Genomic DNA, 23,619 nt, shown 5'->3' with positions numbered 1-23,619 from the left:
TTTTTAAAAAAATATAATTTCAAGTTTTTAGATGCAAGGTGTAACGGTCATGCTTGTCCAGGGCCTGTTGCCCATGGCCGCATGCCCGATCCAACCCCCTTCTAGCATACTTTCATATCTTGTATTGTATTAGCTTAGTTAGCTTGCTTTCTTTACATTTTCATTGTAAGTGACCACTCGCCCTTTTGCATATGCAAGGGCGCCAGTTGGCTTTTTGTTCAGAATGCACTATATGGGGATAAGACTAACCATCACTTCCTCATACCCGGAGTAGTACTCTATAAAGCTGTTGTTGTTGCTTATTGCTTTCTAGTCTACTACAATCTTTCTTTCTTTATTCACACTCACAAAACTTCTTACGAAAACCTTTTCTCTAAACCCGTTTCTAAAACCGTTTTCCCTAAAACGGGGGTGGAGGTTGCGAGAGGCACTCGGTGTGCCATCGGCAGTCCGTATTCGAGTTGGCTGACTTGTTCGTGAGCGGGAACAAGTGCCGCACAATCGCTAAGAGAAGCTTCCGAAAGAGCGATTGTGACAGTTGGTATCAGAGCCAGGTTGGCTTATAGAGGGAAGATCAGTGATCATGTCGGCGACGAAGAACCTGAACAAGTCCCATGTGGACAGATTGGTAGAGATGGAAGAACAAATGCTCTACCTGAGAGAGGTCCCAGATAATGTCCGTTTCCTTGAGACTCGGCTACAAGAAGTTGCCGAGAAAGCCGATGGAATCGATGCGGTGGTAGGCCGCCTAGACGGATTACCCGTCAGAGAATTGATGATGAGGGTAGAGACCCTCGAGACCAAAACAGTACGGTCCGGCAGCTTTGAACGAGGCGATAGCTCCTCGGGCTCTGTTGCCCACATAGAGGAGCGTGTCGAAGAGCTGGACAGCTCCCAAAAAGCAATACTTCAGATGGTAACCGATTTATCTGAAGACTTTCGGTCGGCCTTGGATGTCGTCAGAGCCGAGATAGCGGATGTGAGTGCTAGGGTGAATCTCACCATCCGAGCGGTAGGGAACCAAGCCCCATCTGGGGGAGCAATGACAGTGAGCAGAATAAAAATCCCAGAACCGAAACCCTTCTGTGGGGTGCGAGAAGCGAAAGCCCTGGAAAATTTTATTTTCGACTTTGAGCAATACTTCAAGGCGACGAACACAGTGACTGAAGAGTCGAAAGTCACACTAGCAACGATGCATCTAGCTGAAGATGCGAAACTGTGGTGGAGATCACGATTTACAGACATACAGGAAGGACGCTGCACTATTGATACTTGGGATAGATTGAAACAAGAACTTCGTTCACAGTTCTTCCCTGAAAATGTCGAGATCTTGGCTCGACGAAAACTCCGAGAGCTAAAGCAAACAGGTAACATCAGGGACTATGTAAAACAGTTTGCAGGACTCATGTTGGACATACGAGATATGTCTGAAAAAGACAAGGTCTTTTGCTTTGTGGAAGGGCTGAAACCGTGGGCGATATCAAAACTATATGAACGGAGAGTACAGGATCTCCCCTCTGCCTATGCGGCAGCTAAACGGCTATACGACCTTAGCACTGACTCATAAGATGTGAGGAAGCAATCAACTTCCTCAAATGGGGGAAACAGAAACAGCCGTTCCAGTCCTCCCAGACCTGGGGGAGGAGACAGAAACACAGGGGGGGACCGTAAATCATCCCAACCGAGATCAGGAAACAACTGGCGGGGGCCGCCACAACAGCATAACAATTACAATCGCCCCCTGTCTTGTTTCATATGTAGAGGGCCACACAGGGCGGGCGAATGTCCAAATCGAACCGCGTTCAATGCTTTTCAAGCCACGTTAGCCTCTACCTCCGAAGACAAGGCTGAACTGGAGGAGACGGTAATCGAGCCAGCTGCAGAAATTGAGAATCCTAGGATGGGGGCATTGAAATTCTTATCTGCACTCCAGAAGAATATGGGAAAGGCGACGGAGCCACTAGAGAAAGGTCTCATGTATGTGGACGCTTGGGTCAACCAAAGATCGGCCAAAAATACTATGGTTGACTCTGGGGCTACCCATAACTTCATGGCTGAAACGGAAGCTCGCCGCCTGAACTTAACTTGGGAAAGAGATGCAGGGAAGATGAAAGCTGTGAATTCCGCAACCCTACCGATTACGGGGATAGCGAAGAGAACTCCGGTGAAGTTAGGAGACTGGAAGGGCTTCGTTGACTTCGTGATTGTCAAGATGGATGATTTCGACGTGGTACTGAGGATGGAATTCCTACTTGAACATAAAGTTATACCAATGCCCCTCGCCAAATGCTTAGTCATTACCGGATCTACACCGACCGTAGTCCAAGCCAGTATCAAGCAGCCAAATGGGGTGAGAATGATCTCAGCCCTTCAATTGAAGAGAGGCCTGGCCCACGACGAACCCACGTTCATGGCCACCCCGATAGAATCAGTTGAGTCCACTGAAGAGGAGATCCCCCAAGACGTTCTATTTGTCTTGGAAGAGTATCGGGACGTCATGCCGAAAAGCTTGCCCAAGTCCTTACCCCACGAAGGGGGATTGACCATGAGATTGAGTTGTTACCAGGGGCAAAGCCGCCTGCCAAGAATGCATATCGGATGGCCCCGCCAGAATTGGCTGAGCTTTGGAAACAGTTAGACGAGTTGTTAGATGCAGGATTTATCAGACCGGCGAAGGCCCCTTACGGAGCCCCAGTACTGTTCCAGAAGAAGAAGGATGGGAGCCTCCGGTTGCATCGACTATCGGGCCTTGAATAAGCTCACAGTCCGCAACAAATATCCCCTTCCTATCATTACTGACTTGTTTGATCAGCTTCACGGTGCTAAGTATTTCTCGAAGCTGGACCTACGGTCTGGATATTATCAGGTTCGAATTGCTGAAGGAGACGAACCTAAGACGACCTGTGTCACGAGATACGGAGCCTTCGAATTCCTCGTGATGCCCTTTGGCCTCACCAATGCTCCAGCAACGTTCTGTACCCTAATGAACCAAGTGTTTCACGAATACCTCGACAAATTCGTCGTAGTGTATCTTGATGACATTGTGGTCTATAGTGCCTCGCTGGAGAACCATCGACATCACCTCCAACTAGTCTTTGAAAAGCTGAGGAGAAATCAGTTGTATGTAAAGAGAGAGAAGTGCTCCTTTGCCCAAGAACGCATAAATTTCCTCGGCCACGTGATTGAGTGTGGTCGGATTGGTATGGAAGAGGGCAAGGTCGCCGCGATTAGAGACTGGAGGGTACCATCATCCGTGACCGAACTACGATCCTTCCTCGGACTAGCCAACTACTATAGGCGGTTCGTAGAAGGATTCTCGAAAAGAACAGGGCCATTAACCGAACTGTTGAAGAAGGATAGCCAATGGAGCTGGACTCCTGAATGTCAAGCCGCCTTTGAGGGCTTGAAGAAAGTGATGACTGAGGGGCCGATCCTCGAAATTGCCGACGTGACCAAACCATTTGAAGTAGAGACTGATGCTTCTGACTTCGCGTTGGGCGGTGTCCTCCTCCAAGACGGACACCCCATTGCGTATGAGAGTAGGAAACTAAATGATGCCGAACGGAGGTATGCCGCCTCCGAGAAAGAGATGTTAGCAGTAGTTCACTGCTTGAGGGCCTGGAGACAGTATCTCTTGGGGGCCAAGTTCGTGGTCAAGACCGACAACAACTCCATTTGTCACTTCTTCAACCAACCGAAGTTGTCGTCGAAACAGGCACGGTGGCAGGAGTGTCTAGCGGAGTTCGACTTCCAATTCGAACAGACCGGGGAAAAGTAACCAAGCGGCTGATGCTCTTAGCCGAAAGAGCGAACATGCGGCCCTGTGCATGTTCGCCCGCCTACAAGCAAGTACGTTGAGTGCAACAGTACGAGAGACTGTCAAAACTCACTTGACAAATGACACAGCGGCGCAGGCCATCCTACAGTTGGCCAGAGAGGGGAAGACACGCCAGTTCTGGGTGGAAAATGATCTACTATACACCAAAGGCAATCGCCTCTACATCCCCAGATCCGGGGAGTTACGTAGGTCGCTGATGAAGAAGTGTCACGACACACCGTGGGCAGGACATAATGGTTGGCAGAGGACTTATGCCCTTCTGAAACAAGGCTACTATTGGCCAAGCCTTCGAGACGATGTCATGCAATTTACCAAGACTTGCCTTGTCTGCCAACAAGATAAGGTCGAAAGGGCGAAATTAGCGAGTCTGCTGGAACCCCTACCTGTGCCCTCTAGACCATGGGAGAGCGTGTCTCTCGACTTCATCACCCATTTGCCCAAGGTGGGAGAGTTTGAATCGATCCTTGTTATCATCGACCGGTTCTCAAAATATGCCACTTTCGTCCCAACGCCGAAAATGTGCACAGCCGTAATGACTGCTCAGCTGTTCTTCAAACACATTGTGAAATTATGGGGTGTCCCCGCGAGCATTGTTAGCGATCGGGACGGAAGATTCACTGGGACATTCTGGACAAAATTGTTCAAAATATTGGGGTCAACACTGAATATCTCCTCTAGCTATCATCCCCAAACTGACGGCCAGACGGAACGCTTCAACAGTATGCTCGAGGAATATCTGCGTCACTTTATCGACGCTAGGCAGAAGAACTGGGTCCAGTTGTTAGATGTGGCTCAGTTCAGCTTCAATAGCCAGCAGAGTTCCGCGACCGGAAAAACGCCCTTCGAAGTGGTGTGCGGCAGACAGCCACTCATGCCACACTTGGTGGACCACCCTTATGCAGGCAAAAGTCCTCAGGCACATAACTTCACTAAAGAGTGGAGCAAAACCTCTGAGATAGCTCGCGCCTACCTAGAAAGAGCATCGAGGAGGATGAAGAAGTGGGCTGATAAGAAGCGGAGGGCCCTTGAGTTTCAAGCTGGGGACAAGGTCCTGATCAAGCTACGACCGGAACAGTTTCGTTTCCGAGGCCAGAGAGACCAACGGCTAGTAAGGAAATATGAAGGTCCAGTGGAGGTAATTGAGAAAGTCGGGAGAACCTCATATAGGGTTCAGTTACCCTCATGGATGAAGATTCATCCTGTCATCCATGTGAGTATCCTAAAGCCCTATCATCCCGATCCCGAGGATGAACAGCGAAACATGCTAAGGCGCCCACCGGTCACGATGAAGAGTTCTGCTGAGAAAGAAGTTGCACAAATCCTGGATAAACGTACGCGCCGTATTGGAAGACCCAGACGAGAACTGACAGAGTTCTTAGTGAAATGGAAGGATCTCCCCGACGAAGAGATCAGTTGGGAGCGGGCCGAAGATTTGAAGAATGCAGCTCCAGCCATCGCAGGTTTTGAACAAGGTCAGTTGACGGGGACGTCAACCAATTAAGTGGGGGAGAATGTAACGGTCATGCTTGTCCAGGGCCTGTTGCCCATGGCCGCATGCCCGATCCAACCCCCTTCTAGCATACTTTCATATCTTGTATTGTATTAGCTTAGTTAGCTTGCTTTCTTTACATTTTCATTGTAAGTGACCACTCGCCCTTTTGCATATACAGGGGCGCCAGTTGGCTTTTTGTTCAGAATGCACTATATGGGGATAAGACTAACCATCACTTCCTCATACCCGGAGTAGTACTCTATAAAGCTGTTGTTGTTGCTTATTGCTTTCTAGTCTACTACAATCTTTCTTTCTTTATTCACATTCACAAAACTTCTTACGAAAACCTTTTCTCTAAACCCGCTTTCTAAAACCGTTTTCCCTAAATCGGGGGTGGAGGTTGCGAGAGGCACTCGGTGTGCCATCGGCAGTCCGTATTCGAGTTGGCTGACTTGTTCGTGAGCGGGAACAAGTGCAGCACAATCGCTAAGAGAAGCTTCCGAAAGAGCGATTGTGACACAAGGCTCATTGTGACGAGCTATCTGCACGCTAAGAGGAGAGGCACTCAAAAACATTAGTTACATGATGAGGAACATCATTTTCTTTTGCTTTGGGAGAAGGAGTCATTTGTTAATCACTAATCTTAATAGATCCAACAGCAATTTGAGTCCATTTTTTTGTCCTAGTACTAAGTTGTCACTATCAATTGTGCACCCCATCAGCTTGCGAGATGAGTTCAGTTGATAGGTTGTGAGGATTCTGCCAATGGCCTACTTAAACCTTCCCTTTGGAGATAATCTTGAACCTTTCTCCTTTCAGGACCACAATGATGAAATGTGATGTTAACTCTCTATGAGAAGCAGTGCTATGTTACTCCTCCCATAGTCAAGTGGTTGTCGCACATTCCCTTTAAGATTTGACACTTTGCCAACTAGGACACTTTCATTGTGTCAAAAGGCACTGTTAGAAGTCCTTCAAAAGCTAATTCATCTTGTCTTCCAAGGTTTAGAAGATTTATTTCACAAATCTATTACACTCATAGTGGTGTATTTTGAATAAGTGTTAGAAGACACAAATCATACCACAGAGATGTCACCTTATTCTGCATAAATAAGCAACTGTCAGTTCTTTAGTTCCCAGCCTAGGGGTGAAAATTTGGGAGGTGTGTGCTTCAACTTTTTTGAGTGAGTTCCCTGGGAAGTTAATTTTTCAACTATCTCATATCTTCGATCATATAAAATTATTTTGTTTTAAAATAATTAATAAATAAAATACAGGGGTGAAGCATAAAAACAAACAAAAATTGGATCTCCTTTCCATGATTATGTTTTGTTTTTTATTTTTAGGCTCCACCCCTTTAGTTTATTGATTTATTATTTTAAAATAAAAATAATTTAAATTTTTATGTATTTCGATTTGTTTTCTTTTCCTATTTTAAAATTCTGTTTTATTACTTTTATATGGCAAGGTTTATTTTTCTTTCTTTCTTTCTTTCTTTCTTTCTTTTTTTTTTTTTTTTTTTTTTTTTTTTTTTTTTTTTTTTTTTAATGTACTAAACACTCTTTGATATCGAGTTTTCAAATTTTATCCCAAACAATTTAGAAGAAATTAGTTATGAAAAGTATTCCCAAATAAGTCTAGAAAGTTAGCATGGTGAGGGAGAGAGGAGAAGGAAAAGGAAAGAGTAGAGGTGGAGAAAAAGAAAGAAGAATAAAGGAAGAAGAGGAAAGAAGAATAGAAAAGGAAAAGAGAAGAAAGAAAAAGATGGGGTGACAACAGCCATGGATGGAAGGAGGGAGAAAGGAAAAAGAAAAAAGAAAAAGAAAAAGAAAAAGAAAAAATAAACATTTTTTAGTTTGAAAAAAAACTAAAATATTTTTTAAATAAAAAACATTGTCAGACTAATATAGTAAAAGAGGTGTCCAATCCAAAAGGACCAGGCCTAAAGGATTATTTAAAAATTCTTAGTCCAGAAGCCCAAAGGTGCGTATTAAACCTAACAATAAAGCACAACACCATAGGATATTATCACAAAGGGGAGGATGGAAAAGCACCTCCACCATCCCAAAATTGCTTCCAGTTATAATAGCCAGAAGCAGTCACCAGTTTTAATTTTCTGGTAGCACATTGTCACATGTACACATGACGGAAATCTAGACTTGTATGATAACATGACTTAAAGTTAAAACAGTAAAATATTCTCGGTTAGCAAAACCGGAATCATGCAACCTGGGTGAAATAGTAGAAATTGTCAAATGAACAGTAAAGAGATTGTTAGGGTGTGATATAGTAGAAAACCTGCTGCTTCAGCCTGTTTTGACATGGTATAGTATGACATTCCATTAGGGTTTCCAGGATTTGAAACAATCGCACTTGTTGCTGACTTGAATAGGCTTACAATAGGGCTATCTCCATCTTGAGAATGCAATATTTGCCCATCAGCACCTGGAATTATCCCTAACCAAGGTGCTGTCTGCATGAAATGTGTGATGTCTAATTCTCTCTGGTTTTTGGAGGAAGAAGAGAAACTTTTAGTTCATCCATATTTCATAGTCACCAAGAGATCAATAACAAGATTCAAATGTTTAACCACTAAATAGAAAATTATAATCATGGGCAACAATCACTATTCGGTCTCTTAATATTTTGTCAATGGAATGTATCCAAAAGTCGGCTCCCTAAGTTGAAGACTATTACATTATCATGACAGTGCTTAATATCACAAACAGGCATTTAATTGAACTCTCCCTTACAAATTTTTAATAAAGGGAAAAACACTAATCAATTCAAGACATTTAATCTTAAAAGCTAAGGTTTAAGAGAATCAAAATTCCATTATTTCATTCACAGAAGAAATATATATATACATGTATACAAGGGCAACCTAAGTAGGAGAGGGTAAATAAAAAAACAGCAAAGGATAATATGACAAAAATGTTAACAATAATATAATAATACTAATATTTAGCACTATAACAAATACATAGTGAACATACACGTTGCCCAAAAGTTGGGAAGTGTATGTTCATTATGCTTAATCAAAAGTTGATTTGCAAAACATCTAACGCTTGTAAAGATATCCGGTGGACACCAAACATTTTGGTACTTTCTGAAGAGATAATTAACTTCAATTTGTTTATGAGAACTGAGAAGAACCATAGAATATTCTAGGATTTGAAGAGATCTTGGGACAAGGTTTGGTTTGGTTGTTGGCAGGGTTCAATAAATGAATAGTAAGAGTTAAACTCACAGACGCTTTAGTTGTACTCCAATACCTTTACCTTAATTGTACTCCAATACCTTTACCTTAATTGTACTCCAATACCTTCATCTTACTTTCATCCCAAATAACAAGTAATCCTCCTGATCTTCCAATTTATGTAACACTAAACCACCCAACCTATCTTTAACTCCAAATAGACTTATCTTACTTATATTTGTAGATGCTCAAGTGTCTTCAATATGGAGCAAATTGATCGACTTTCCACAACTCCTACAAACCAATTTATCATCTGTTGACACAATTAGTATCTATCCTCGAGCTTTTCATCTCCATGAATCATAGACTAATGAGTCACTTATCACACGACCACTTCATCTCAATTTTTTTAATTAATTAATTTTATTTTTTATTTTTATGATTCTATTCCTTAAGGAAGTAAAAAAAATTAGAACTGCAAATAGTAGTTTCTCTACAAAAAGAAATTAGAACTGCAAATGGTAGTTTCTCTATTTTTGCAGGAAAAAGAACCTAAATTGACTGATGATCTTTCTTACAATTTGTTCTCAATGTTCCAATACTACTATGTAACTCTTTTCATTGATATAATGAAAAAAGACTAACGCTAAGAAATACAATTAGGAGAACAAAATACACCAAAAATAGACAAATGAAACTAAATTTTTGATGCATGACAGCACACTTCCATGGAATTAGTGCAAAAACAGCGGCTCTTGAATGAAGACAGCCAAAGATCTTCTTGAAAAAGGCAACACCATACAAACTTTAAACTTAATCCTTGAACAAAGATCTTTATGCACACCGTTGAAAAGTTGAAAACTAAACCAACTTGAAACTTTGGCTGCCTAAAAATTTTGAAATTGAAGTTGCGCTCCTCATGCATATTAATATAACTTTGAACAAAGAGAATTCATTCAAAAAAGGAGAATAAAAGCTTCTTCTTCATGCACAGAAAACTGAACCAACTTGAAACTTGGGCTGCCTGGAGAAAAGCTGAACTCTAATTTGCTGCCATAGTGCTTCATAAAGGCCACTTCAGAAAAAGAGGCCAGCCTAGTGCAATTATAATTTTTATCCTAAAGACATGATATTGAATATAAAAGGGGAAGGAAGATCAAATAAACCATACACATGTTTGCTCACACATTTAGGAGTATCTAATGGAAACTCTAACTTGGTAAACGATAAGACCTAAGTATGTCACTTATGCAAGTTTGGGCGTGCACGAGGCATGAGGGAGAGAATAGAATGAATTTCCTGTAAAGAGATAGAATAGAAATAGTCACCCTATGAATAGGGAGAAGTACTGGTGTAAAACAAAGAGTGTTTTTAATTCAAATGTTCAATAATCCTAAAAATGAGGGAAGCAAAGAATTTATAGGCTTAAAAAGCCGACATACAACCGGCTGAGCAGGTTGTAAATATACAAGCATTTGGTTGCCTCTTCTCCAATGGATATACTACTCTATAAAGTCTTGTGGAAGCTTCCATTAGATGAAATGTATTTGAAGTATGTGTTGGGAATGGAACTATAAAAAAGTCTCTAAAGATAAGTGGGGAAAGAGAAGTGACTCGGAAAATACAGAAAAGTGAGAAGCGAGAAGTGTCTAAGAAAATAGAGAAAATGGAGAAATGGAGAAAAATGAAGAAGCTAGAAACTTAGCTTGGAAGCAACCATTTAATCCTTCTTGAAGTCTCTTAGCTCTAGCTTTTGTCATTGCCAATTATTTTCTTATCAATCTCACTGTTTGTCTCCCTCATTTTGTTCTCTTTGTATGGTGGATATTGAAGGGCTTCAACATCTTTTCTTTGAGTGCTGTTTCTCCAAGGCTTGTTGGTGGAAGTTGTTCTCTATATGGCTGATCTGTGATGTGTTCAAGATTAATATTTTTCAGATTCTAGTTGGTTGTTTCCTGAAGCCTCAGTCCCAGTTATGCAGTTAAACCTAAAATGAATTTTGGTTTTTGAAAGGAACCAATGAGTTTTTTAAGACAAGCACATACCTCGGTTTGATCAATTTGAAGTTACCTGAGTTAAACCTTCCTCTTGGTGTTCTCTTTCCAAACTTTTTGCAGATTATTCTAAGTTTTATGCTTAAACGGAAATGTATTTATTTTACTTGTTTATTTATCTTGTATGGTTCTATGTATTGCTCTAAGTGTACTTGGCAATTCTTTTTGTTTTTTCTCAAGTGTTGTTTCCTTTTCAGACTAAAAAAGGAGAAAAAAAAAATACTGGACGACTTGGGATAACACTAAAAGATTTGCAATTAAGCAGCTTTTACAAAATCAATGCTCTGATTTGGTATTAATTCAGGAGACCAGAAAAGAAATTTTTCATAAGCAACTAATTAAGTCAATCTGGAGGATAAGAGAGCCATGTAGCATCAATGGGAAGATCTGCAGGGTTACTTGTTATGTGGGATGAAAGCAAGATACAAATGCAAGAGTTTATCAAAGGGGGTTACACTCTCTTGGTTAAATTTTCTTTTAAAATCAGAAAATTTGTTGAATAATGAATACAAATGGACCTAACAAATATAGGGAAAGAAGGCATTTTGGATTTACCACAGTTGCAAGATAGGACTCTGAATGTGAAACAGTAATTCATTAATGGCTGAAAATAAATCTTTCAGAAATAAAAATTGCAGACGTACAGATACTTTTGCATAATTTCAAAAGGAAAACAGAGAAAAATAGTTGCAGAAGTACTGACCAGCACTATATCAAGAAGGCTAATTAAATATAATACACTTCCAATCTCCTTTATTCCATGCAGGACCTCCACTCTGAGGTCTGACTTCGCTTCCCAGTTAAGACTTTCATTGATCAATCTGATGCAACCTGAACTCGGTGCAAATAATAATGTAATATATCACTTCAAGTTGGTTAATAGTTTAAATTAGTCTGTTTTGCTGATTTGTTTAAGTTGATACTTGGGTACTATAAATTATCTATAGTAGAAGTTCTTCCCTATTTACTTCTAGTTTTCTTTATTACCCTGGTCATACTCCTGATACTTCGACATTTCTTTTTCACTTATGTGCAATGTTGTAACGTTTAAGTGAATAATAGTGCTAAAACATAATGTAACTAAAAAGTATTCTTAAAATTAGTGGGGAAAAAAAATTCAAAGAAAAACCATAAACTCCTACATTTATAACCTTTATGGAAAAGATATACCTGCTACACCTCCATCAAATGGTAGTAGTCCTATAGATCTTGGCAATGCTTCTTGCAATCCTGCTATCATCGGTTCAAGTATAGCAATCTGAGAAAACGGTAAGACAAAATATTAGGCTGAAGCTGCTTGTCACAATAGGGCTCTTCTATGATCTTATGTTGGAGTGGGAGTGTTCCTCCATTCTACTGTATCGTACATAGTCCATTTCTTAGAACACTGGCAACTTTTCAACTCTCAAGAAAAATGTTAAGCATCTTCATTTAATTATAACTATTCATTAGTGTTACTCAATGACAAGGATGCTCTTTCTAAAATGAGATGCAAAATGACTTCTTACCGAGCTTTAGAACTTTATCTTATGCATCTTCATTGAATTAAAATCATTTATTGAGTACTCAATGACAAGGATTGAAAAACCAAAAAAACAAAAAACAAAAAGAATAGAAAAATTTTAAAAAAAACAAAAAACAGAAGGAAAACAGTAGACTGAGGCTAGTTATTTTAGAACAGTCATTTGGAGGCATTTTTCAACGCACAATATGTAAACTGTGTGTGTGCATGCAAATGCATATATCTCTATATATCCATCCATATGTATATATATAATATCATTTACTGATATTGCAAGCATTTTAACAAGTGTATTCCATGGACGGATATATCCAACTCATACTGTACCTTATTTGATATATGATCCAGAAGTGCTCGAATAAGCCATGGCAAGGATCTAGATCCTAGAAGTCTCGCAATGGACAGCATGTGAGTCATCCCAAAGAATCCACTATGCAACCGTGCAAAACTTTGATGAGCAGAATTCAAGTCCTAACATGATGGAGACAAATTAACAGCATAAACACAACTACAAATCTTTTTCAGAAAATACAACTATAAATCCTCTAACGAGAACAAAAATGTCAAAGTAGCAAATCCACGTAATAAATACTAGATTGATGATTTAATTAGATAGTATGGATTATACTTCAGATGAACTACCAATATGGTCTCATATATAAATATAAGTGATGTGCAATGTATTGATGATTATAATTAACATACTTGAGTACCATAGTAGAAGCTAGGCTTGGCATGGGGAACTGATGGTTTTTGAACTGGAACAAACGGAACTTTTGATGATCTTACAAATCGTTGAGTAGTATTGCATAGGATGAAGTTTGGCAAGAAGTCATTTTGCATCTCTGACCAAATCTGACAAGAAAAATTATATGAAAATTAAAAAGCTGAAGAAAAACACGTGAAAACTTCACTATCATATCAAAGTTCATGTTACATAACAAAAAGTATTGCTCGGGCAAAAGGCTAGCGTTCATATGTATTATTTTTTCTCATCATTAAAGCTATAAAGTAAACTTCCTTCAGCTAAAAGTTCACAAAATTAGCAACGGCATCTCCATCAAGAAAAAGAACAAAGGGGAGTAAAGGGAACAATGAACCAAAGGCATGTGAAATATAATCAAGAAAAGACGTAAAGGGTACAGAGGTTTAAGGTACAAGAAGCCAACAATGAATAAAAGTTATATTCTCTGAAAGATCAGCAACGCAACCAAACAAAAGGCTTTATAAGAATACACTTCGTTGAAATTATTGCCAAAAAGGTAAAAAAAGGAAGAAGAAAGACACATTCAAGAAAGTGGGAAGTTCAATCAAAGAACAATGGGAGAAGGAACTGTCACCCCTAAAGCAGGAACGTACTCAAAAAGAAATTAACAAGGACGAGCAAAATTGGAGGTCCTATATAAGATACCTCATTAAATTTCAGAAGAGGTAGATTTGTCACTGATAGTAAAATTTAGTGAATAAAGATCATTTCTGACAGAAAATCATCAAACTAATGTACTCATTATAAATCCCTGATTTTGTTCTATACATTAAGTACTTAGTATGTGAAGAATTTGCTGAAAATCTGTGAAGAGAAAAATTAGTTATTCCCTTCAAGAAAGGGAAGAGATATTTTTAACCTGGGAAGCCAATCGACTAGAGAATGACACAAGAGAGAGGTTTTCTTGCATCTCATTTAGCATGAGACAAAACGAGTCAATCAAAAGATCTTTGGATAGCAATTTGTGGGTCACTTTCAGGACATCCATCAGCTTTTCCAATTCCTGAAACATATTAATTTACTTTCATTTTGTTAACAAATAGAAATCATAGAAAGAACAAGCATAAATGACTCACGACTGAGTAAAGAAACTACTTACCACTATGCTGCAAAGATCTTGAGACTCAAACCGATCAAATAAAAATTCTAGATTCTCTCGGAAAATTTTGTTCATTCGTTGGGCAACCAAGCTTCTTAAATTAATGGTCCTCCCAAGTAACTGTTTAACACAAAAATTTGAACATAGGAAACAACAGATAAATATAAATGTCTACAAGTACCAAGTTCATACATACACACATGATAAACCAATTATTAGTCGAGAAATAAATATTCAAGATCATATCTGATCATGGGATACAGGCTCCCAAAAAAGGATTCTTTAAAAAGGATAACATTGTTAAACAATGATGATGCATATATGTAATAGTATTACTTCTATATCATACACAGAGAAAGCATAGACAATTTCCCACATGATGGTCTCCATCATAGGCAGCAGGAAGTGAAGGGGAAAATGAATCCTAAATTCAGATAGATCAGTAAGCTATAAAAAGAAAACGTTTTACCTTCACTCTAGTGATCTTTAGAAGGCCATTAAACCTCATAGCCTGGACAGAATATTTTTCTCCATTGTCTATGGCAAATAAGAAAGATGAATCAAGGATCTCTCTGCAATAATTGGCAATAGCACGAAGTTACTTTTCATTCATAGAGCAGCATGTGTCTAATCCAAAGAGCAGCACATACCTCGCAGCCCAACTCTTGTAATGTGTAAAGATTGAATCACATAGTTTTGAGACAAATATATCAAAACAATGATCGACCTATAATAGACAACAGAAGGTGGCATGAGGTAGTAAATGTGATAAAATGACAGATAGATCTAAAGAAAAAAGAATAACAAGGCACAGTACAAGTGACTATGCAAATATTGTGTCTCAAACGCTTAAAGTGTCTTTACATCAATGCAAAGGAAAATACTATTGAAGTTTTTGTTTTTTTTTTTTTTTTTTTTTGAAACGGAAAGAAGACTTTTTTTTTTTTTTTTTTTTTTTTTTTTTGAAAAGGAAACGGTTCATTATATTAAAGTATAGAGAAGAGCTAAGGCTCAGAGTGCAGAAGGGTTATACAATGAGTAAAACAGAAATACTAAGGCTTCTTTTAGGATCAGGAGATGCACCCGGGCATCTCAACTATGTTGACACCCCCTTAGCACCCTCATCACATCCAATGCAAACCCATAGTGAAGAAAGGACATTATTAACAAGAATCCAATTCGAGGAAACAATAATCGCAAAACAAGCGAAAACGATGGTCTAAAACAGAGCCAACACAATGACCTAAAACTGAGAGAAATAAATAAAGAGTTCAAAGAAACGGCGGCGGGAGGGGGTTAGGAAAGTAGAATAAGAGAAAAATTGGAATCCGGCACTAATTAATGTTGTCCGAAGGGGGAAGTGAAGATGATAACCCCCCAGTTGAGATTGAAATCCGATAGACTATAGGCATGGAAAGATTGGAGAGTATGCACCAGGAGGAGGCTTGACGGCGGGCAACTTCAAGGCGGTCTTGGCATCCAAGAGCTTTGTTTTGGAAAATCCTTTGATTTCTTTAAACCAAAGATCTGCCAAGAGGGCTTTTATTGCATTACACCAGAGTAGACAGGTGGGGTTGTGGAGATTAGGGCCGCCTAGGAGTTGTAACGCATTGCTTTTGAAGTCGTTGCACATAATCCATGAAAAGTTGAAGAAGCACAACAGTTTTTTCCAACACCAAGCTGAATAAGGGCATGTGAAAAAGAGGGAAGGGAGTCCTCACTGTGTTGGAGACAGAACGGGCATACAGAGGGTGAAAGGGAGGATGCTGGCTGTTTTCTTTGAAGAACTTCAGCTACATTCAGCTGACTAAAAAGCATAATCCAAATGAGGATATTGACTCTTCTAGGACTCTTTGTCTTTCAAATAGCCGAGAAGAGGGGCTTATCCAAAGGGGAGAAAGGGGATAGGTGTACTTTAAGGGAGTTAACTGTATAAAAACCAGTGGTTGAGATAGACCACACTCTTTTATCAAAAGAGGGAGGACTTCTACTTGCAATTTTCTCCAACAATTCTTGAAAGGCCAACACTTCTTCATCTTTGGGCAGTCTTTGGAAGGAGATGGACCAAGAAGCTATGCTGCTGTCCCAATGATTAGCAACTGAACCATTGGGAAGCATGGTGATTCTGAATAAGCTTGGATAAAGGGTGCTGAAGGGGGAAGATCCTTCCCATGTGTCTAACCAGAAAACAATTCGCCTGCTATTACCAAGTTTGAAAGTGGCCAAGGATTCTACCTTAAGCCAACTCTTTGAGATGCTAATCTATGGACTTTTCAAGCTTCTACCTCCTTTCCCTGTTGTATGCCAATCAAATGCATCTTTACCATGAATACTTCTTATAACTTTGCCCCAAAGAGAGTTTTCCTCATTGAAATATCTCCACCCCATTTAGCAAGGAGTGCAATGTTCATAGATCTGAAACCACCAAGGCCTAGACCACCATCTGCTATAGGTTTTTGAACCAAATCCCATTTAACCAAGTAATTTTTCTTGCTGCCATTGTTTTCTTCCCAAAAGAACTTTCTTATTATCCTTTCCATTCTAGATATTACTCCTTCGGGCATGAGGAAGATGGCCAAGTAATAGTTAGAAGGTTTGAGAGGACTGAAGTGCATAGAGTGGCTCTTCCTCCCCTAGAGAGGTTAAATCTCTTCCACTCGTCAAGTTTAGCTTGTACTTTGTCTAGGACCGGCTGCCAAAAGGAGGCTCTTTTCGGGTAACCCCCTAGAGGCAACCCTAGGTAGTAAAAAGGAAGTTGGTCAGCCGTACAGTTCAAGGATGCTGCTGTGCTAAAGAGTTCACTGTCGTCCACATTAATCCCATAGAGGGCTGATTTTTCCCAATTTACTTTCTGCCCTGAACATCATTCAAAGAACTCCACTGTATGTTTAAGTTTTACAAGCATGGAGCTGTCATATTTGCAAAACAGTAAAGTATCATCCGCGAATTGGAATATGGAAACTTGAACTTGCTCTTTGCCTACTATAAAACCTTCAATAATGCCGGATTGGGTGAGTTTGAAAATTAAAGCACTCAATACTTCACTGACAAGGAGATAAAGGAAAGAGGAGAGAGGATCACCTTGTCTTAGACCTCTTGAAGCAGCCACTCTTCCCCTTGGTCTACCATTAATAAATATCGAGTAAAGTGGGTCTTTCACACAGTCCATGATCCATTCTATCCATTTCTGATTGAAATTCTTGGATCTTAGCACTTTTTCTAAAAAACCTCAGTCTACTCGGTCGAAAGCTTTCTCCATATCAAGTTTAAGAATCCACCCCTTCTTCTTTTTTGCTCTATACTCTTCAACAGCTTCATTGGCAATAAGGATGGAATCCAAAATTTGTCTTCCTTCTATGAATGCACATTGGGAGGGAGCAACGATGCTAGGCATTATCCCTTTCAATCTCTCGGCTAGCACTTTAGCAATGACTTTGTATATTAAGGAGGCTAAGCTAATGGGTCTGTAATCACTGACCTTGATTGCTACTTTCTTCTTTTGAATCAAACATATGAAGTTCTCTTTTATGCAAGCATTGATCTTAGCATTCTTGTAGAAGTCATCAAAGGTGTCTTGGAAGCTTGACTTTAGAGGAGTCCAAAATTTCAACAAGAATTCTGAAGTGAAGCCATCAGGGCCTGGAGCTTTGCTTTTTCCGAGAGCTTTTATAGCTGAGAAGATTTCTGTGACTGAAAATTTAGCTTGCAAGAAAAGATTCTGATTTATATTCACGCATGGCCAATCTAAATTTATTGGAATATGCCTCCTCTCTGGGGATTTTAGGAAAAGATTGCTGTAATAATTGATTATTAGGCCTTCAATCTCTAAGCTCAACTTTATTGGCACTCCTTGCTCATCGACTAACTCATTTATGAAGTTTTTCCTCTTCTTTGCTGCTAAGAATCTATGGAAAAAGCTTGTATTCTCATCTCCCTGCTTGAGCCAATTTAACTTGCTTTTCTGTAATAGGTTGATTTCTTCCAGCCTATATAAGGCCATAAGATCTGCTTTTGATGAAGACCATGCTGCATAATCACTGCTGGAAAGGTGGGAAATCTCGGCAAGAGTGTCCTATTTTTCAATTTCTGCTAGCAGCCTCTCCTCCTTTTTTAGTTCTTCCTTATAGCTGTAATGCCACTTTTTTACCGCTGTTTTGACTTCTTTTAGCTTCTGATTGAGTACAAAACCAGCTCATCATGCACTTTACTGTTAAACCATGCTTTCTCAATAATTTGGATGCACTCTTTGTTGAGAAACCAGGGTCCCCAGCTGAAAGAACCAGCCTCTAGTAAAATTGGGTAGTGATCTGAGAATATTCGGGCTTGTCTATTGACTCTTGAATTTTCAAATAACTCATCCCATTCTTTTGATATAAAAAACCGGTCTAGTAGGGATCTTGAAACGAAGTTGCCTTCCCTTGACCAAGTGAAGCTCCCATTACTCAACCAGATTTCCAAGAGTTTTGCTTGTTCAATGAAATCATTAAATTTTCTCATGCCTCTAGTACTTCGGCCCAAGGGGAATCTGTCATGAATGAAACATTCAAAGAATACATAGAAAGAAACAAAATACAAATACAAAGGACAAATCCTTAGAGACAAATGAGACTAAACTAAAAACAGACAACCAGGGGATAAACTTTTCCAAACAACAAAATCTGACAAAGAAAGGAAGCTAGAAAACTTCAGTGCCAAAGAACTTTGGAAGCAGATGAAAGCCGATGAAGCGTGAAGCTGAGCTCTAAACCAGACTGACTAGAAATGCCATCGAAGAAGCCTCCCCCATAAACAGAGCCAACCAATCTTTCTGGGCAACCATGTACAAAAGAACAAGAAGTCTTGAGAAGAAGCATCCAAGGACTTTGGCAGACAACACTAGGATGAAACAATCAGACAAGCAACAATAGATCGGACCCTCCCATCTGAAGCTTACAGAAATATAAGTTAAATCCTCTCAGACCAGCCTTCTTACAGAGCATAAAATTTGAAGCCACTTCCAAGACCAGAATAATTTATCAAGCAACATAAAAACACCCACCAACTAGAAAGACCTCCAAGATCTCTTGAGTTCCATGGCAGGACTTTAAAGAAGAAGATAAAGCAATAGAGACCCCAAAATCTCACAAACAACTATAGTCAGAACTCAACCAAGAACAATACCACAAGCATCGATTATTGAAAGCAGATGCTTGGGAATATCTTCTTTATTGAGAGGAGTAAATAAAGAAACATCAGTCTTATCGGTCAACTGAGCTTTCTCCGGTTGAAATAATTGACAAATATCATTACCAAACCCATCAACTGTCTCTTCATCACTCGTAATCCCTCTATTTTAGAATTTTCAAGCTTTTCACCACTAGCACTAACTATTGATTCTTCATCTAAATCTTGCTTTTAGTTACGAATATTACTTGGAAGACTAGCCTGGAGACCTAATTCAGACTTTCTTTTCTGAGAAGAATTTGAAGGAAGGTATGGTGCACCTCTCTTGGAAAGAGTAGGGGCTTGAGCTCGGGCACAACACTCTTCTAACACTGGATTGCTGTCTGTAACACTTGACTTGAAGATATGTCTTTTCTCTTTGTTTTTTTTTTTGTTAGCAAAAGTCAGAATATGTGCTGTGACCCCATGATTCTTCAACGAAACTGAATTTTTAATCACTGCACTTTCCTTGAAGATGGTTCTCTTTTTCCTAGAAAAAGTGTTTGGGATAAGGCTTCAACAAAATTGAACATTTGTGAGAAATAGAGGGAAGATAAGGAGATGCATTCAAAGAAAAAGCACAATTTGCGATCTTTGAAGGAATGAGGGGGAGAGCTTGAGTGTTATTTTGCATACCATTACTGAAAGGTGAATGGCAATCAACAGAGACAGCTGTGTTTTCAGCTGCCTTTATCTTTTGGACTTCCTTCGAATGGCTATCAACGGGCGTTTTATTAAAAGAATTTCTCACGCCACGACCAAGGGCATCCCTTGGACTACTTTCAGAACTTCGAAGTGCAGCCGAAATCTCTCCTCATTAAAATGTCATCAATGTTCACATATACCCGGATTGGATCTCTGCTAACTTGCTCTTCCATTTGCGGCAGGGAGACACTTGCCAGATAATCTCTGTTGTTACTTTCAGTGGACTTTGTGTCAGCTTTTCCTTTTGCATTATCTTCGAACAAGACGCAAATGGGTTTCTTGAAAAATTGTGTGGATTATTGGGGGCAACAAGAAAAGCCCAGTCTAGATTCAAGCTAGAAAAATCTATTTCTTCGTCATTCATAACTTGCTTTAGTTGAAATAAATCAATTGGGTTGGAAAAATCTTTAAGAAACATAGCACCTTTAACTTTGATCGGAGGGTCCAAAAATTCTATATCTCCATAATTCAGAAAAATGTTTCCTAGGTTTTTATCTGTAATTTCAATGGTATGGCATAAAACCACAAAGACTTCTTTTAACTTGAATTTTTGTTTCAACAACATTAATAAGATTCAATGTTTCAAATGCAATGATTCTAAGCCACCAAATAGGACCCAATAGCTTCAAATGTTTGCCAGCTCCAATAGTCTAATGGAAGATTTTTAATCGAGATCCACCCACTGTATCCTTTTACCACATTCGGTCGACCGCGCACTTGCGTATTCCATTTTTTAAATTTCAAATGAAACTAACCACACTCTTACCATCTCCCTGGGTAATCAATTATTTCTTCCACATCTCCCTGATCCAAATGAATTAAAGCATTTTCCGTGGACAGCGGATTGATAATGATATTTGTATCGCAGTATAACTTTAGTGTGTTAGCTATTTTTGCCCATTCATCAAACTCAAACAGCCATGATACAATCCAAAGATTTTTAAAATTTGTCTTAAAAACGTAAGTTCTTTTGAATCCAGTAAAACGACTTGCTTTGTTTATCAGATACTAAGACAGGGGCATACTGCTTGCTGAAATTAATGTCCTTTTCCATGCTCTATTTTTCCTATATTGGAGCAGGGTATCGTGCTCCTTTGTCATTCTTCAGCGATTTTGACATGAATAGGCCCAAAATCCTTAGCTTTTTGCAGTGTTGCCATTCTTTTCAGACTAAGATTATCGCATGATGTTTCCTTCATCTCCAACAAAGTCTTGAGCATTTCGACGAAGGACTGCCATCCCCCCTGAAGATGGCCAAACAACACATCTCATAATCCAGCCCAAAGAGCTTCGAAACTTGGATAACTTTGTTGCTCCATTTCCATCTCTTCCATTTCTTACGAAATGACACAAGAGAGAGTTCTTGATCAAATATGATATATTTTCCACAAACCAAATAAGTTGCAGTTTAGAGAGGACTAGCTGCTTTCTGACTTCGACATTTTCCACAATAAACTTACCGGATTCAAACCAAATACAAAAATACGAATTATTCACTTTGCAACTTTTCACTTCCATGCTCGAAAATCCGGTTTGAATGTTGTTAACTCGGAATCTAGACGAATGACGATTGGACGACATGCACCGGTGAGGACTGCAGACGAAGGATAGAGGTGGCATGATGGTGGGTGAAGAAGATTTGGGGGGTTGGAAAGGATGGGTTTAGAAGGATGAACAACGGTTGACGGAGGATAGCCGAAAAGGACGAGTGGCTAGGAAAGTGTAGAATGGTCGGAAAGTTGGACAGAGGTGGACGGGCGGCTCTTCTTCACTTATTATACATACTATTGGAGTTTATAATTTCATTACAAATTCCCAATACGTTCTTTAAAAATAATCGCAATTCAAAAATAAATTATCGATCAATCCACATTCTGCTTAAACAATATAACCTCCCTGCACAGGATGTGGGCAAGGAGATCGAGTCTTCAGATTTGTGGCATCGCATAGAAGCGAATCAGGAAAATATGGATTGAATGAGTTTGGGTAATTTCCAAAAGGGAAGTAGTCTAAAAACCCCTAGGACAAAGCTTGCAAAGAATGTGAACTAATATCCACACTCGCTCTTCATTTCAGCTGAAAAGAATCATTGAGTTTTGAGAAGATAAATGGTGCTCCAACAGCTCTTTTTTGAGTTCTAATCAATAATTAGATTGCATACATACGCCATATATATTTCCAATAAAATATGAGAATTCATAGTCCAGCTAATGTAGCCTGAATGCTAAAAAGCTTGCAAAGAGTTTTTTTATTAATGAGAACATGACCTAATACACGGAGGCTCTCTCTATTTAAAGATAATTAAAAGAAATTAAAACTAAATTGGTAATTAAAATGTAATAAATCAAGGATTAACCAAGATTAACTTGATTTTACCAAAATATCCCTATCCTATTACATCATATTCTATCCTCTCAAAAGAAACTCGTCCTCGAGTTTTAAAACGGAAATAAAGGTAAAAATAAAAAATAAGCCATTCAAAAGAAAACACTTTTGAACAACTGATATCAATAACATCCAAATTTCTTGAGCCTAATTAATAGGTGGAATATTTATCTTTTTCCTACAAATCCAATTAATAAATGGTATATTTATCTTTTCCCTGTAAATCCTTTGTAAGATCTCCAACAATAATCTTCCGGTGATATGATCCTCAATTGGTGAAAATAAATCCTTTGACAATGTGAAACCCCTAGCAAAAATTTGAAAATTGTTTATCTTTAGGCGTGCATGGGCAGAAAATGAAAGATGCAAATTCTTTATGTAATTCTTTTGGTATGCTTTGGTGATACATGCGGGCCGGGTCAATTGGGTAATTGGTCAAATCTTTTGAATTGTGTTGTGCAACGGATAGGTCAATCTCATATTCTTCCTCATATGAGTCACCTTTGTTAACTTTCAATTCGACCTCTCGTATATTGTTGTCTATTCCACTCGGAAACCCAATATTTTCAATTTCAAACATATCATCTTCCACGTTATTTCGTGGTCGACTGCAATTAGGGTTTCAAACCTTTTTGAAGTAGGACGCCCATGGGTATTGTTTTCTTCTACTTCTGTCGTGTCATTGCTTTCAACGTCCACATCATCATTTTCATCAATCGATTGTTCCTCCTCGTTCAGTTCATGTTGTGCAATCTCAGAGTTAATCTTATTGATTTTTTTAACCTTGTTGTCAACAATTTCTTCAATTTTCGTTTTATGCCATAGGTCTTCATTTTTGCAATGGATTTCTTTTCCATTCGTTTCTTGCCCGATTTCACAGCCCCATTGGATGGATTCTTGATTTTCTTGCATTAATTCTTTTTTAAGTACTTTCAAGTGTTCAAAAAGTTGCTTCTCATTTTGAGTCATCTCTCCCAACAAACGTTGGATTTTCTTTGCTCCCTTCATTTCCTCCAATACTTCGGAATTGATGAACAAATTGGGTGCTCTTGAATAAGTTTCTTCATCAAAATTGTTGAAGGACCGATCCTTGAATTTTCTCGAACATGTTTTGAACCTTCTTCAGAGCACAAATAGTAATTTCTGTCCCAAAATGCATTAGATCTTCTATAAAATTCCATTCTTGGATGATTCTTCAAGCTTCTTTTCAAATTTTTTTGAATTTAGAAGGTTCCTCCTAGTTAGATTTTGATTTGATTCTTGGGGATTTCTCTCCATTTAGCATTTAGGCTACATCAAATCGGTATCAGAACAGCCGCCTGGGCCAAGATTGACTGCCGTTGGTGGAAGACCGGGA

General features: G+C 39.0%; 1 protein-coding gene across 1 annotated transcript in view; it reads right to left on the bottom strand.

The window, feature by feature from the left end:
* PIR121 (transcription activator) overlaps nt 1-23,619 on the bottom strand; it is a 93,973-nt gene that overhangs the window by 3,505 nt on the left and 66,849 nt on the right. Inside the window, exons 19-27 of the mRNA XM_039022792.2 lie at nt 14,621-14,697; nt 14,440-14,542; nt 13,971-14,090; nt 13,731-13,874; nt 12,811-12,960; nt 12,433-12,576; nt 11,754-11,841; nt 11,287-11,414; nt 7,629-7,833 (exon numbers count right to left, since the gene is read on the bottom strand). Coding sequence (XP_038878720.1) covers nt 7,629-7,833; nt 11,287-11,414; nt 11,754-11,841; nt 12,433-12,576; nt 12,811-12,960; nt 13,731-13,874; nt 13,971-14,090; nt 14,440-14,542; nt 14,621-14,697 — 1,159 coding nt within the window. The remainder of the gene's footprint in view (nt 1-7,628; nt 7,834-11,286; nt 11,415-11,753; nt 11,842-12,432; nt 12,577-12,810; nt 12,961-13,730; nt 13,875-13,970; nt 14,091-14,439; nt 14,543-14,620; nt 14,698-23,619) is intronic.

Source organism: Benincasa hispida, chromosome 2, assembly GCF_027475165.1.
Source record: "Benincasa hispida cultivar pf3 chromosome 2, pf3_genome.v1.1, whole genome shotgun sequence".
NCBI lineage: Eukaryota > Viridiplantae > Streptophyta > Magnoliopsida > Cucurbitales > Cucurbitaceae > Benincasa > Benincasa hispida.
Note: the sequence above shows the minus strand (reverse complement) of the source record. Positions and strands in the feature narration are given on the sequence as shown.